The sequence below is a fragment of the Pyxicephalus adspersus genome, chromosome W (genome assembly GCF_032062135.1).
Source record: "Pyxicephalus adspersus chromosome W, UCB_Pads_2.0, whole genome shotgun sequence".
NCBI classification, from domain to species: domain Eukaryota; kingdom Metazoa; phylum Chordata; class Amphibia; order Anura; family Pyxicephalidae; genus Pyxicephalus; species Pyxicephalus adspersus.
Genome location: NC_092870.1, coordinates 3,512,469 through 3,527,523, shown reverse-complemented (window position 1 = coordinate 3,527,523; position 15,055 = coordinate 3,512,469). Strand labels below are relative to the sequence as shown.

Genomic DNA, 15,055 nt, shown 5'->3' with positions numbered 1-15,055 from the left:
CCACAGTGCAGATTTCTGATGAAGACTCTGATGCCATGGTGGATGATCCAAACGATGAAGACTTTATTCCCTCCCGTACGAGTACAAAGCATCTAGCACGCAGGTCTCTGCGTAACCAAGTGCCACCTAAGCCAACACTCACCAAAATGTCTTGTGCTCAGTGCCGCACTCCACTGCAGAAAGGACAGACTGCCTTTCAGCGTAAAGGTCTGCCACAACTCTTCTGCTCCTCCGCATGTCTCGCCACCTTCTCCAAGAAACCGCCTGTCAAGAAGATCTGTACCTTTTGTAAGAAGTAAGTGTCCAAGCTCTGGAATTTGCATATTTTATTTATTGTGTTGTTGTTGTACCTCTCTGTACTGCCATTATTATTCATCATTCTAGCGATATTTGTAACTCCAAAGACTCTGTGGTTGCCCAGACTGGTGTTGGAGGATCTTTCCAGGAATTCTGCTCCTCTGCCTGTCTGTCCCTCTTCGAGGCACAACCCCGATCGAGTTCTGAGAGCTCTTCTGATGTTCCTGATATCATAAAATGCAGCATCTGTCACAAGAGTGGAGAGGTAAGGACGGGTTTATTCATAACTGTTTCCAGTATGGAGTACAGATGGAATGTTAGGAACATTTCTCCCTGCTGATTACCAACAGATTTGAATATAAAAAAAGTGGCAGTCACCAGTAAAATTCAGAAAATTCTGGTTTGTGGTCAGAATTTTGCAGAGTTTTGGGGAATCTTTGATACTTGACCTTTTATATAACTTAAACAGATGTGTGTGCAGATTAAAGAGGACCTGTACTGTCAAAGTTGTAGCACAAAACACCAGTATTGTTTATTGTTTTAAATATTAAACATATTTTACTCCTCTGCCTTTCATATTTTCATGTATTTTTTGTTTTAAAGATCTTTTATTTTTTTCCCCCTGCAGATTCAGCATGAGGTCAGCAATGGCAGTGTAGTTCACAGGCTGTGTAGTGATAACTGCTTCACTAAATTCCGTGCCACAAAAGGCCTAAAAACAAACTGTTGCGACAATTGTGGTATCTATATCTATAACAAAGGCCTGCCGCTGGAGTACTTGTTCCATGAGGGGCAACAGAAGCGCTTCTGTAATGCTGCTTGCCTAAACAACTACAAAAAGGTGAGTGTTGTACAACAAGCAATAGAACCTTAATACCTTTAATCTAGATTCTGTCTGTTTTTTTACACATCACTTAATTTTTTACGTCCATTTTTTTTTCTTCTCTGGTGCAAGTTTCGTAGTCTTAGCATCACTGCCCAGTGCCTTGCTGACCCTGGATTTAGCATGCACAATGAGTCTTCAGACTTAAACATTTGCATGCTTTATCTAGGTCAATGAGAGGAGCCTACAGATGCAAGGACGTATTCAATGATCTTTTCACACAATTCTAATCACTTTAGCCACAATTAAGATGGCAATGGGGCAATTCAGTCCCAAGGTAAATCTGTCTGATCTGTTGCAACACAATCTTCATAATGAATTGTTCAATCACACATATTCCACTGTCCTTCTCAATGGCCAAAAATCAATATCCACGCCATTTTCGTTTAACATAATTGTGTAAGTAACGGGTCAACATTGACAAAATTCTAAATCCTATAAATCCGTTTCTCAAGGGATGTTTCCATTCTTCAAGTTTCAGTCACCAGTTCCACAAGCCGTCCCCATCTGATGCCTCTGGGTCCGGATCTGGTGGTTAGAGAATAAGGTGACATCTGCTTTTCCTAGGGGTTTTATCCATCCAGATGGTGACTTTTTTGCCAATTTGTCTTATTGGTGGTTGCTGCAAGCAAATTAGGCAGTGACGGTTATTTGAAGGTAATCTACCCGGGGTGCCTCAACTGGGTCACCACCACAATTTTGAAATTGTATGTTAACCTGGAACTTTCCATATGTATACCTCAAGTTACAAATCCAAATAAAAGATAATGTCTCTTGCAAATACAGTTACATATAGGGCAAGGTTTATCATTAGGCACACGTTGATAGATTGTGATCCTAGGGGTGCCCTGTGTTTCAGCATTCAGATTGGACCCCCAGATGTGACTGGAATAGCTGCTCCCTGCTCTCACCCACAGATGTAACACAGAGCCCAACAGTATAACCTAGTTTGTGTTTTTTCTTGTGTATCACCTTGTATTGTATTTACTATTGCATTTCTTTATCTGTGTTACAGAAAAATACAAAGGTTTACCCATGTATGTTTTGCAAAACACTTTGTAAGAACTTTGAGATGCTTTCCAACTTGGACAAGAATGGCCGCGTGGGTCTTTTTTGTTCCATCTGCTGCATCACTTCACACAAGGTCAAACAGTCTGGACTGACAGGTGAGAATCTGGCCCAATCGGTGATTTAACCTTTCATTTCTATCCTCCCCTGGCCTGAGACAGTTGTGTAATTTATTTATTTACATTTTATTGTTGTCTTTCCCTTCAATGGTTCTTATATCCGGTATTGCAAAAAGCATGTGAATTCCTGACGATGAAACCTATTCTGTATCCCGCTTGGGCAGACAAGGCCACTAGTGGGCTTGCACAAAAGTGATGTGAGCCCTGAGAAGGGCCAAGGCGCAGAGTCTAAGCGGCAACCAGGTCTTCTCCAGAGCCTCTAGTGGTGATATTGTGCTGCTGGTTAGCGCCAGGTTGCGGTCCTTGGGCACACGAGGGTGGGCAGGAAGATACATGGTACCAAATCACAAGGCAGAAGAATTGTTAAGTGAGGCCAGGGTCTAGGCAGGCTGCAAGCAAAATAGGTAAGGGGTCAAATACCAGGGATCTAGGAAATGCACACCAGTGACACAAGGGCCACTGCAGACGCAGAAGACACTGAAAGCAACTGGAGGCACAGTTGACACAGGAACAACCACAGACAAGAGGAACACTGGAAAAGCACAAGTGAATAGCCCCGAAACAGACTGGGAAATGAGGGGGAACCACTGAATTAATCAACAGGTGTACAGTAACTTCTAGCAAAGCTAGGGACTCTGCACTAGTGAAGACATGGTGGACGAACGCAGAGTGCTGTGTCTGAGCTAGCTTAATGGCCAGGGATGATTAAGAGGTGATGAAGCACGGCCAGAGTCAGAACTGCCTGCATGCACAGGAGAGAGATGTCTGCGCTTTATTGAGGAAGAGTTATGCGACATTACCTTCCCCCCCCCCCCCTCATTTTACGGGGCTTTCCCACCCACCAAGGTCCAGGTTTTAGAGGGAAGCGAAGATGAACTCTTGGCAAGTAGAGGTGTGGACACATCTGTAGCTGGAACCCACAATCTCTCCTCGGGACCAAAACCTTTCCAGTCAATTAGGTACATCTGCTTCTTGTGGGAAATTTTGGAATCTAGTATTTGATGGACTTCATATTCCTGAGAAGAATCTGGTGCGGGAGTATCCAGCGGAGAAGGACGAGAAAAGCGATTTAGGACCAATGGCTTAAGCAGAGACACATGGTAAGAGTTGGGTAACTTGAGATGTGGAGGCAGGCAAAGTTTGTAACAAACTGAATTGACCTGGAATTAAATAACATGGACCAATCAAACGCGGAGCAAACTTAAGAGAAGGCACTTTGCAACGCATGTTCTTTGTGGAGAGCCAGACTTTATCCCCAGGTTGGAAAGGAGGTACCTTATGGCAATGCCGTTCCGCAAACCTATGTTTTAAGAGCTGCGTGTTTTCAGATGCTCACAAGGTAGAAGACCAGATACTATTAAAGTTCCACTGCAGGGCACAGAGTTCAGGTACTTCAGCAGAGCAGGGTATATGAGACCAGCATGTTTACCGTAGACTACGTAGCATGGGGACGCTTTGGTGCTGGTTCTTACATGGTGGTTGTGGGTGAACTCCGCCCATGGTAGCAGTGCCACCCAGCCGTCATGGTGGGCAGGTACAAGGGATCAAAGATATTGCTCCAGGGCCTTATTAACGCTCTCCTTCTGCCTATTAGTCTGGGGGTGATAGGCTGAGGAGAACTCCGCTGAGATGTCCAGGGATTTGCAAAAGCCTTTCCAAAAGCGAGCAATAAATTGCACCCCACGATCAGATACTATATGCGTGGGCATACTGTGAAGCCTAAAAATTTCACAAATGAAAATTGGCACCAATGCAGCTGCTGATGGTAAAGCAGGAAGGGGTACAAAATGGGCCATTTTGGAAATGTGATCCACGACCACCCAAATGAGCGTACAGCCATCAGCAGGTAGAAGATCTGTAAAATAATCCATCGACAGACGCCAAGGCTCCTTGGGAATGGGCAGAGGAAGAGCTGGTCCTACTGGGGCACAGGTAGATGACTTGGTCTGAGTACAAGCCTGGACATAGTCCGTTACATCCTTACAAAGGCTCGGCCAGCAGTAGAGACGGGAAAGAAAAGTGTACGTTCTGTGAACACCCGGGTGACCAGACAGTTTGAGTCATGTGCACATTGTAATATTTTGGTGCAGAGTTGGAGGCACCAAGGTTTTACCTGGGGGAATAGCAGATTCCTGAACCGAGGCAAGGATACAGGTCGGTGGGATGATAAAGTTCTGGCTCAGCAGAAGTCTCTGTGGATCGAACGAGTGGGAGAGTGCATCAGCTCGGGAATTCACAGAACCCGGTTTAAAGGTGATTACAAAATCAAACCGGGAGAAGAACAAAGACCAACGAGCTTGCTGGGGGTTGAGGCAACGAGCAGACTGAAGGTATTTGAGGTTTTTGTGGTCTGTGAAGATAGTGACCTTATGAGGAGAACCCTCCAAAAGGTAGCGCCATTCTTCTAGGGCAAGCATGATAGCGAGAAGCTTCCTGTCTCAGATGAAGTAATTTTCCTTGCTGGGAAAATTTCTGTGGAAAAAAAACGCACATGGGGCGTGGGGGTCTGATAAAAGAATAGTTCCCACTTCCAACAGAGGAGGCATCAACTTCAATATAGAAGGGGTTGGAAACATCTGGCCTAACCAGAGCTGAGCCAGGAAGGAAAGCTTGCTTCAAGGCATAGATGGCCTCGGAGGGCCAGTTCTTGGGGTTGGCATCCTTCTGGGTCAGTGTAGTGATGGGAGCCACCAGCGTAGTGTAATTTGTGATGAATTGCTGGTAATGGTGAACCCCAGGAAATGCTGAGTAGCCTTTAGGCCGCAGGGTAGTGGCCAGTTGGAGATGGCCGTAACCTTCCCGGGATCCATGGAGCAACCCTCCTTGGAAACAATGTAGCCCAGGAAGGGCCCCGGTGGGCATTCAAACAGGCACTTGTAAAACTAAGTGGACATGCTGTCTATCGTCGCTAAATACATATTGACAAAGCGTTGGGAAGACAGCTGGGGCATTACAGAGACCTTTAGACTACTATATATTAATAATCGGTGTTCTCCCCAGAATTTTTTTTTCAGCTGGGTGGTAAAAAAGTGGGCGGGGCTAGACACGCAAATTTAGAGCTCCTAGGTATTTATGCCATAGGTATCCAGTAAACCTATATTATTGTATCAGTGTTCTACCTTGCCCCATTTTTTTTTTTTTTTTTTTTGTATTATGCCCTAACAGTCCAGTGTTGTGTATTTTTATCCAACTCCCTAGAGTTCCATGTTTTATTGGTGTAATCCCTTGTTGTAGTGTAATAATGTCATCAATGTGGCTTAAAAAAAATAGGCTTAGTTTACATATTTTATCCTTAAAAAAATGCCCCTCCTGAATGTCTACTTGGAAACTGCTAGGCACCTGGGTTTGGTAACCAGTAAGTGCTGAGCTTTTCAGGCCAAGCAGTTTTTCCAGCAGCAGTGGTTCCTGGCAAGAGGTATGTGAGGGGTAAACGCAGCAAATGCAACCTTACTGCCAGTGTGAATTCAGTCTACCTTCAGATGTCACCTTCTAGCGCTATACCTAGGTAACACAAAAGAGCATCATGCATGTGATTGCAGATGGGGGCAGGACAGCCAGTGCCCTCTACTCATCACTGCCAAAAACAAAAACTTCCTGTGAAATTTATTCACCTGCAGTATGATAGCTGTGTGTGTGTAAAGTCTGCTTGTCAGATTCTGCAGCCTAACAACTCATTGTGTTCATTCCTTTAGATCTCCTAAATTGTTGGTTGTAATTACCTAAAATTTTTAGGGTACACGGGACTCTCATAACTACTAATACCAAACCTCTTTTTTTAATTTCAAGAATTTCAAAAACTTGGGTATCACGAGTTTAAAAACTTGTGGAAGTTGAACATTTGGGTTGCTGTTTTATAAGAAAGTGCACCTAGGAGCCCAAAATTGAAAATGCAAATAAGGACCCCTGGGGCCATTTACATAGCAAGAAGCATTAGGGTGGGCCCCCTAAATATTTTACCTACCTTTCACCAAACTATAATTGTAATACTTTGCTGCCCCTTCTGCTTTTGTTCTTTGAATCCCAATTTATCTGGAATGGGGAGGTGCAGGAATGTAGTTGCAAGTGGGGAACAGATGTATAAACCCCTAAAATGTCATTAGCATGCCATCATTAGAATGATAGAATGACCTCTGCCCAATAAACTGTCTGCTTCCCTACCTTGAACCCTAGTTTCCCTAGAACAGAGAGGTGCAGATAAACAGAATCATAGGTGGAAGTGGGGGACACTTGTGGCTAACACACCCCAGACTTTCATCCCCATGGCATCATTACATAAACTGTGCCCATCAAAACATGCTGCCATGTTACACAGACTGTACCTGAACCCCAATTAATTTTGATGGGCAGAGTTTTGTATGTTCCAATGATGCCATTGTGATACAATTTTAGGGGGTGTTATCCACAGATGTTTCCTACACCCCCTCCCCTCCAGAGAAATTGGGGTTCCAGTGTTAGAAGTGGGCAGTAATGTGTAACAGGTCAGTGTCTTTGCCATAGAAATGAAATTTTAGTGTGGGGGGGTTATCGAAAGGTGTCCGCCCCACTGCACCTATATTTTCGGCTTTACACTCCACCATTCTAGGGAAATTAGGGCTCAAAGAAGAGAAGCAGACAGGGTAGCGTAGTATGACAGTTATAGATTTGTGAGAGATGACTATAAATTTAGGGCCCTTCCCCAATGCTTCTTTCTATGTAAGTTGCCCCGGGGGTCCCCAATTTGAATTTTTAATTAAAGACTCCAAGGTGCACTTGCTTTTAATACCGCAACCCCAATGTTGTATTTTCACAAGATTTTACAATTCTGATACCCATATCATGAAATTTGTAAAAGCTGGGGTGCTGAAATTGTGAATGGTGCTAACTATAAGTGTTCGTTGTGCACCCTGAAAATTTCAAAGCTTGTCATACAGTTTAGGGGATATAAAGGTTTATACACAGAGTGGTAAAGCTGAGGAATGTGTCAAGCAGCATTTACACACACTGCTCTGATGATGTCATTACACACGCCCACTGGGCTGATACATTGTTTACACAATGTGTTTTTTTTTTTGTTTTTTTTTTCAAAAGATTCGGCACAGCTATGAGAGGGGGAGGGACAGCCTGTCTCCCGATCTTCTCATAGCTGTGCTGTGCTCTTCTCACTCCGCCCGGCTCTAATAACCAATTGGCTCTTATCAGCGGAGAACGGAGCGAGCAGAGCAGTCTCTCCGGTGTCCGTTCAGTGCTGCTGAAAATGTGCTGGGCGGAAGAATCACAGCAGGTGGCCGCCCCGCCCCCCAAAAACAGGCTGGGGAGAACTATGATAATGCCCATCTCTGGTGTTAAATGCTGTCTTCCATTCGTCCCCCTCCTTGATCTGGATTAGCTGATGGGTACCTCGGAGGTCTAGTTTGGTGAAGACCTGGGCCCCGCGGAGACGGTCAAAGAGCTCCGGGATAAGCGGCAGCGGGTAACGGTACCCTAATTGTGATGGTATTCAGACCACGATAGTCAATACAAAAACAGATCCATCTCTCTTTTGGACAAAGAAGAACCCTGCTCCAGCGGGGGAAGAGGGCTTGCGTATAAATTTCCTCTGCAGGGAGACTAAGGGGATATACCCAAGATGTCTTGGAAGTCCATGTCCTGGGTGGGAATTGATGTGGAGACCGCTGATGTGGGGAGAGCAAGCTGCTTGAGCTTGATCAAACCCTGGGAGTGGCAGGATGGGCCCCAAGGCAATACCTCTGGAAAAGACCAATCAATAACTGGAGTGTGTTGTTGAAGCCATCGGAGTCCCAGGATGACTTCAGATGAGGCCTGAAGAGCTCAAGGAAGGTTATGGTCTCATGATGTAGCACACCTACTGACATTTGTATGGGCAATGTTTGGAAGTGAATTGGTCCACAGGACAGAATGGTACCATCCACTGCAGAGATACACAGCTGTTGAGTCAAAGGCTCTATAGGTCAGGCAAAATCTTTGTCAAGGGTAGCTAAAATGAATTTGCCTGCGGCCCCAGAATCGATAAAGGCCTTAAGGGGAGGAAGTGTGGACTTATTGTGTATGGACGGGCGCTGAGTGGAAGAGGGGAGAGGGAGAAGTGACCTAGCGTGCTCCCCTCGGAGCATACTTGGCGCTGAAGTTTCCTGGCTTCTGTGGCCATAGTTTAATAATAAGGTGTCCTTTTTGTCTGCAATAGATGCAGAGGCCTGTAGATGCGCTGGGACCTTTATTCTGAAGACAGACCTGAACGGCCCAATTGCATAGATTTTCCAAAGGAGAACCCACAGGAACTGGAGGTTCCAGAGGCCGCTGGAAGGATGGAGCTAAACGTGGCGAGAAGACCTTGTGTGAGTGAAATTGCTCCTAGAAACGAATATCTGGGTGGCCAGGAAGATCAGGTTGCCCAGAACGGCGTGAATCTCCCAACCAGCCAACTCGTCTTTGATGTGGTCAGAAAGGATGGGGGGGCTCATTGTTTCATGTGAGCTCAGCTGCTAAGAGTACAAAATTTTAACGGCAGACTATTCCACAGTAAGTGACCCTTGGAGGAGGCGCAGAAATGCGCTGGCTGTTGAGGAGGACCGAGCTGGTTCATCAAAAACCCTTCTAAAGAGGCTCAGGATGGCGTCAACAGTACAAGTGACTGGATCCTTCCTTTCCCAGGGCGGAGACCCCCACGCTAAGGCTTTTCCGGAAAGCAGGGAGATTAAGTAAGCTACCTTAGCCCGGTCAGTGTGGGAATTTTGTGGCTTAAGCTCAAAGTGAATGTTACATCAGTTGACAAAGCTACGGCAGGTCTTGGCATCCCCAGTGAATCGTTGTGCAGGAGGCAGGTTAAATAGCGGGTCAAATAGCGGGGATCCAGGAAAAAGACACCAGTGACACAGGGGTCATTGCAGACACTTGGAACATAGGAGACACTGGAAGCAACAGGTGATGTGGGAATATCTACAGACGGAGGGGAACACTGAAACAGCACAAGGAAATAGCCTGGAAACTGCACTAGTGGAGACGCATTCCACTGAGTGCTGTGTCTGAGCTAGCTAAATAGCCAGGGATGATTAAGGGGCTATTTCCCGATTGGCAGGTTGGGGCGAAACTGATAAAGTGTGGGAGCATAGGCATGCTCAGTCAGAATTGCCAGCATGTGCAGGAGACAGACGTCTGCTTTTCAGTGAGGAAGAGGTACGTGTGACATTGTGAATGGTCAAAAGTATTTTCGCCTCTTCAAATAAAAAAAAATTGGGTGTTCAGTGAAGGGCACTGTTAATCCAACAACATATTTGCTATACTTTTTCCAACCTTTCTAAGACCCTTTTCTCTTCCCCCATGACTGAACCCCTGTGTACAAAGACGGCTCCATAAAGACATGGGGTCACCAGTTTGGTGTGGAGGAACTCTAGTGTCCTGCTCTGACCTTAATCCTACTAAACATCTTTGGGATGAATTGTTGAAGACTGGCTTACCATTGCAACAGTACCTGACCTCACAAATAGGGGCAAATCCCCACAGACACCCTCTAAAATCTTGTAAAAAGCCTTCTCAGGAGAGTAGGGGATGTTATAGCCATAAAGGAAGCGAAAAAGATAACTAATAATTGTCATGATTTTGGAATGAGAATTCGGCAAGCACATATAAGTGTAGTGGCCAAACTTTGATCTAATAGTTGTAGTTAGCCCAAAAAAAAGGTTACCTCCTGACTCACAGAGGATTGATCTTTCAATTTTTTAAGGGACGTTTAAAAGTAAGCCAAAAAACTAGTACTTTCAGCCAGTACTGGCCACCCAGACATTATCTCATGACATGACAGCTGTAGGTATCCATATATTCTGGATTTTTTTCCCCTCATTAGGCCCTGCACATCCCTGCAGCTTATGTCGGCGCACTCTTTCTGAACCAGCCTATTACAACAAGACAGAGCGTGTTGTGTACCAGTTTTGCAGTCCCAGCTGTTGGACCAAGTTCCAGGTGGGTTATAGAGGATAATTGCTGCTGCTTGGCTACTTGCTGTTTCTTGGCTCTATTATCATTGCATAAAGAAAGATCCTCTTCACTCTGTTCTCTTTCACTGTGCAGCATATTGCAGTGTTTGTATATGAAGAAATGTGCTTTTTATGTGTTTTGTATCTTAAGCCACATTGGAAAAAAGTCACAGGAGGTATTTACAATCAAATAATTTATACAAATCCATATTCAGAGCAGCAAAGAGAAATCTTTTAAGCTGGAATCTTATGATCTTGCGCTGTTCTCCTGTCTTGCTGTGTGCTAGAATCGATTAAATGTTGCCATTTTTCTTATGTATTTATCTGGCCACAGGTGTGTACATTATACAAATGTGGGCCTTTAAAAACAAGAATTCCAATTAAAATCTTCAGTATATAGATTTAGAAGTGTACAATCTTAGACTGTCAGCCATGAGTTTTATTATATATTCATGAGTTTATTGCTTCAGTTAGATTTTATAAGTGATATATGTCCTAAATCTTCCTGTCCCAGCGCACAAGACCAGAGGGCGGCATCCACCTTAACTGTCACTACTGCCACAATATGTTCACCGGAAAACCTGAAATCTTAGACTGGCAGGTAAGCTCTTTCCGGGTAGGTAAGATAATGGGTGGGATAAGAGGGTGTTAGTACTGAGCAACATGAGAACCTCCCTTCCTTTCTTTTCAGGACCACGTCTATCAGTTCTGTTGTAAGGATTGCTGTGACGATTACAAGCGGCTCCATGGGGTCATATCTCGGTGTGAATACTGTAAACAGGAGAAGCTTCTCCATGAAAAGATTCGCTTTTCGGGTGTAGAGAAGAACTTCTGCAGTGAAGGTAATTCAATCCTCCCCAAATCATGTCTGCACATTTTTGTTCACTTTAGCTTCCATGTTGGCTGAATTCATTTTTTATTCACCACATTTTTTTATTCAAAAAAAAAAAAAAAAAAAAAGTCTGTTGTATAAGATTACAAGCTCTAATGGAAAAAAATCTAAAAAAAGGTGCAAAATGTTGTGACCTGTTAATTTTCAGCAGTTTCTATAGTGATTTTTGTTTTTGTTCTGTTACACAGGTTGTGTGCTGCTATACAAACAAGACTTCACCAAGAACTTAGGCCTGTGCTGTATAACTTGTACATATTGTTCTCAGACCTGCCAGCGTGCCGTCACTGAGGAATTGGATGGCAGCACGTGGGACTTCTGTAGTGAAGAATGCAAGAGCAAGTATCTGCTGTGGTATTTCAAGGTATATTTCATGTCTGTAGGATATGCTGGGACAGGGGCCAGGTCCACGGGAGATCATGGGATGTGCCTTCATATCTATAGGAAATGCCCAGATAGAAGTGCTTTATACTCTGGTTTAGGATGCTTCTGAGATTAGGAATTCAGTGATAGATGCAAGTGACCTGCACTTTCACTTACTCCTGACCTGCAAGGCTGCATCAACCTGTTTTGCTCTAAAAAAAAAAAACAAAAGCCGATTTACACTGGCCCCTTAACATGACTCATTACTTTACTCCTCAGGCAGCGAGATGTCATGCCTGCAAACGACAGGGAAAATTGGTGGAAACAATTCACTGGAGAGGAGAGATAAAACATTTTTGCAATCAACAATGTCTGTTACGCTTCTACAATCAACAGAATCAACCCAATCTAGATACACAGAAGGGACCGGAAAGTTTGCTTCATAGTAAGAAAGGTAAGTAAGAATATATTGCCAAGACTTTCTTTCTTTTTAGCTGTCTTTCTTTTTAAAATCTATTAAATTTACTTCCAGAGAGCTGCTCACATGTGCTATTGGTGCTTTAAGCATGAAAGATCATCTTTGAAGTAACCAATCTATTGCTATTGTCTACCCACCTCGCCACCTTCCTGCATGATGTCCTGAGTCCTTGCTATGAGATTTTGTCTCATAGCAGAGATTTTCGGCATCTGTGGAAACCTATACTAAAACTGCTTACTTTTACTTCTCTGAACACTGTGAGCTTCTGACAATGTACATTAGAATCTGAAGCAAGTTAGAGCCCACCTCATTTTCTGGCTGGAGGAGGTAAAGTATCTAGCCCCTCCTTTCCCAGCCTGACTAGCCCTGTGCCTTTCAGTAATTGGATTTCAGTTTTTCCAATCATGGAGGCTCTGCATCACATGTGGGCGTTGCCTAGGGTGGTCTGCATACAAATACATAAACAGCTTGTGCAAAGGTGCCAAATCCAATAATTTGAATTGTCCCCAAAACAGGAACAGGGCGTGTTCAGATGACAGCATGAGAAAGAGGTGAATTTCTGTCCCTTTAGAGAGATTTGATCTTGTTTTCTGTCATTAGGATGAGAAATAAATGCACCCCCTTCCCCATTTCACATTGTAGACAAACCTTAAAACCTAACTGTTCCCTTCTCTAATATTAATGTAACGTGTGTTTTATTTTAAAGGTGAAAGTGTGGAAACAAAAACACCAAATTCACAGCCAAAAACAGACAATAGCCCAAGGAGTACCACTGCCTATATAGGAATCATGGTGTGTATGTACTTAGGTCAAGTTTCAACTACCCAAGTAATGGTGAATACATCTACTGTGCCTGTAAATAGTGTGCTTTATCCTCAGGCAATTAAAATATATATTTATACAGGGTTGTTTTTAAACTTAAAATCAGAATACTCAAGAGTTAAGACTTCCAGTGAATTTTGAGGCTGTTGAATTTAGCCCAGACATCTAGGCTTCAGTAACAGAAGTCACAAGAATATTGTACATCTTGGTTAACAATTACATTTAGAAGGTGCAGGCAGTCAGATGGAACCCCCCTCATTTCCAGGCTGGAGGACAGCCATTTATGATTTCGCCCAGGATCCTCACATCTTTTTAGTATTTCTCGAACACCAGAAATTTATAAAACCAATTTTAGTAAAATGTGCGTTACTAAGAGTCACAACATGCTGTGTATACGTGAAAATCTGTAAACAGATTGGGTTTAGACAATACTGACCTCACTCTTTCCTCAACTCCCTGACTGTCCCTTTTGTTATTTGTTCTTTGAGTCATGGAGGCTTAGAATCACATGTGGGGAGGGAAGGACATTCCAGGGAAGGCAATATAAAAGCAATTTACCCCTATATTTCTTGTTCTTTACCTTCATATCTCTTTGTACTCAATATGTGTACAATATTTTCTTAGGCTTCACCAAAACCACTATTACCACAAGTGGCTTTGGCTCCTCCTCCACCGGCCAGCCCCACCGTCCTACGCAAAAACAAAGCAGTTATGTGTAAACCCCTAATGCAGAATCATGGTGTGTCTTGTCGAGTGGAAACCAGAGCTAACGATTGTCAGACAGGTTGGTATACAAGTGTGTGTGTGTGTGTGTGTGTGTGTGTGTGTGTGTGTGTGTGTGGCCATACATTTGCTTTATTGTCGTGGTAGAAATTTAGATGTTTTTAGACAGAATGGTTACAAATACAGTTTGGTCCATATATATTTTGACAACTTTTTTCTAATTTTGGTTCTGTACATTACCACAAATAATTTTAAATTAACTCAGATGCAGTTTAACTGCAGACTTTCAGCTTTAATTCAGTGGGATAAACAAAAAGATTTTAATTTTTTTTTTAAATTACTTTATTTCAGGGGCTCAAAAGTAATTGGACAATTGACTCAAAGGCTATTTCTGCTGGTGTGGGCAATTCCTTCCTAATGTTATTATCAATTAAGCCGATAAAAGGCCTGGAGTTGATTTTGCTGTGAACAGACAACATGCAGTCAAAGGAGCTCTCCATGCAAGTGAAACAAGCCATCCTTAAGCTGCAAAAACAGAAAAAACCCGTCCAAGAAATTGCTACAATATTAGGAGTGTCAAAATCTACAGTTTGGTACATCATGAGAAAGAAACAAAGCACTGGTGAAGCAACGCCAAAAGACCTGGACGTCCACAGAAGACGACAGTGGTGGATGATCGCAGAATCATTTCCATGGTGAAGAGAAACCCCTTCACAACAGCCAACCAAGTGAACAACACTCTCCAGGAGGTAGGCTTATCGATATCCAAGTCTACCATAAAGAGAAGACTGCATGAATGTAAATACAGAGGGTGCACTGTAAGGTGCAAGCCACTCATGGGGTTTAGGAATAGAAAGGCTAGATTGGGCTTTGCTCAAAAACTTAAGCACAGTTCAGGAAACAATCTTTGGACAGATGAAACCAAAATCAACCTTTACCAGAATAATGGCAGGAATAAAGTATGGAGAAGGCGTGGAACAGCTCATGATCCAAAGCATACCACATCATCTGTAAAACATGGCGGAGGCAGTGTGATGGCCTGGGCGTGCATGGCTGCCAGTGGCACTGGGACACTAGTGTTTATCCATGATGTGACACAGGACAGAAGCAGCCAAATGAATTCTGAGGTGTTCAGAGACCTACTGTCTGCTCAAATCTAGCTAAATGCAGTCAAATTGATTGGGAGGTATTTCATAATACAGATGGACAATGACCCAAAGCAACCCAGGAGTTGGCAAAGAAGTGGAATATTCTTGAATGGCCAAGTCAGTCACTTGATCTGAACCCAATTGAGCATGCATTTCACTTGTTGAAGACTAAACTTCAGACAGAAAGGCCCACAAACAGCAACTGAAAGCCGCTGCAGTAAAGGCCTGGCAGAGCATTAAAAAGGAGAAAACTCAGCATCTGGTGATGTCCATGAGTTCAAGACTACAGGCTGTCATT

General features: G+C 43.6%; 1 protein-coding gene across 12 annotated transcripts in view; it reads left to right on the top strand.

The window, feature by feature from the left end:
• LOC140342913 (zinc finger MYM-type protein 3-like) overlaps positions 1-15,055 on the top strand; it is a 38,963-nt gene that overhangs the window by 9,936 nt on the left and 13,972 nt on the right. For all 12 annotated transcript variants that reach the window (XR_011923202.1, XR_011923203.1, XM_072429280.1 and 9 more), the window contains 11 exons: positions 7-295; positions 385-562; positions 926-1,138; positions 2,196-2,346; positions 10,205-10,320; positions 10,849-10,935; positions 11,026-11,176; positions 11,415-11,587; positions 11,866-12,040; positions 12,771-12,856; positions 13,511-13,670. Coding sequence is in view for 10 of the 12 variants with exons in the window: in XM_072429280.1 (XP_072285381.1) it covers positions 7-295; positions 385-562; positions 926-1,138; positions 2,196-2,346; positions 10,205-10,320; positions 10,849-10,935; positions 11,026-11,176; positions 11,415-11,587; positions 11,866-12,040; positions 12,771-12,856; positions 13,511-13,670 (1,779 nt within the window). In the remaining 2 variants the exon portion in view is untranslated. The remainder of the gene's footprint in view (positions 1-6; positions 296-384; positions 563-925; positions 1,139-2,195; positions 2,347-10,204; positions 10,321-10,848; positions 10,936-11,025; positions 11,177-11,414; positions 11,588-11,865; positions 12,041-12,770; positions 12,857-13,510; positions 13,671-15,055) is intronic.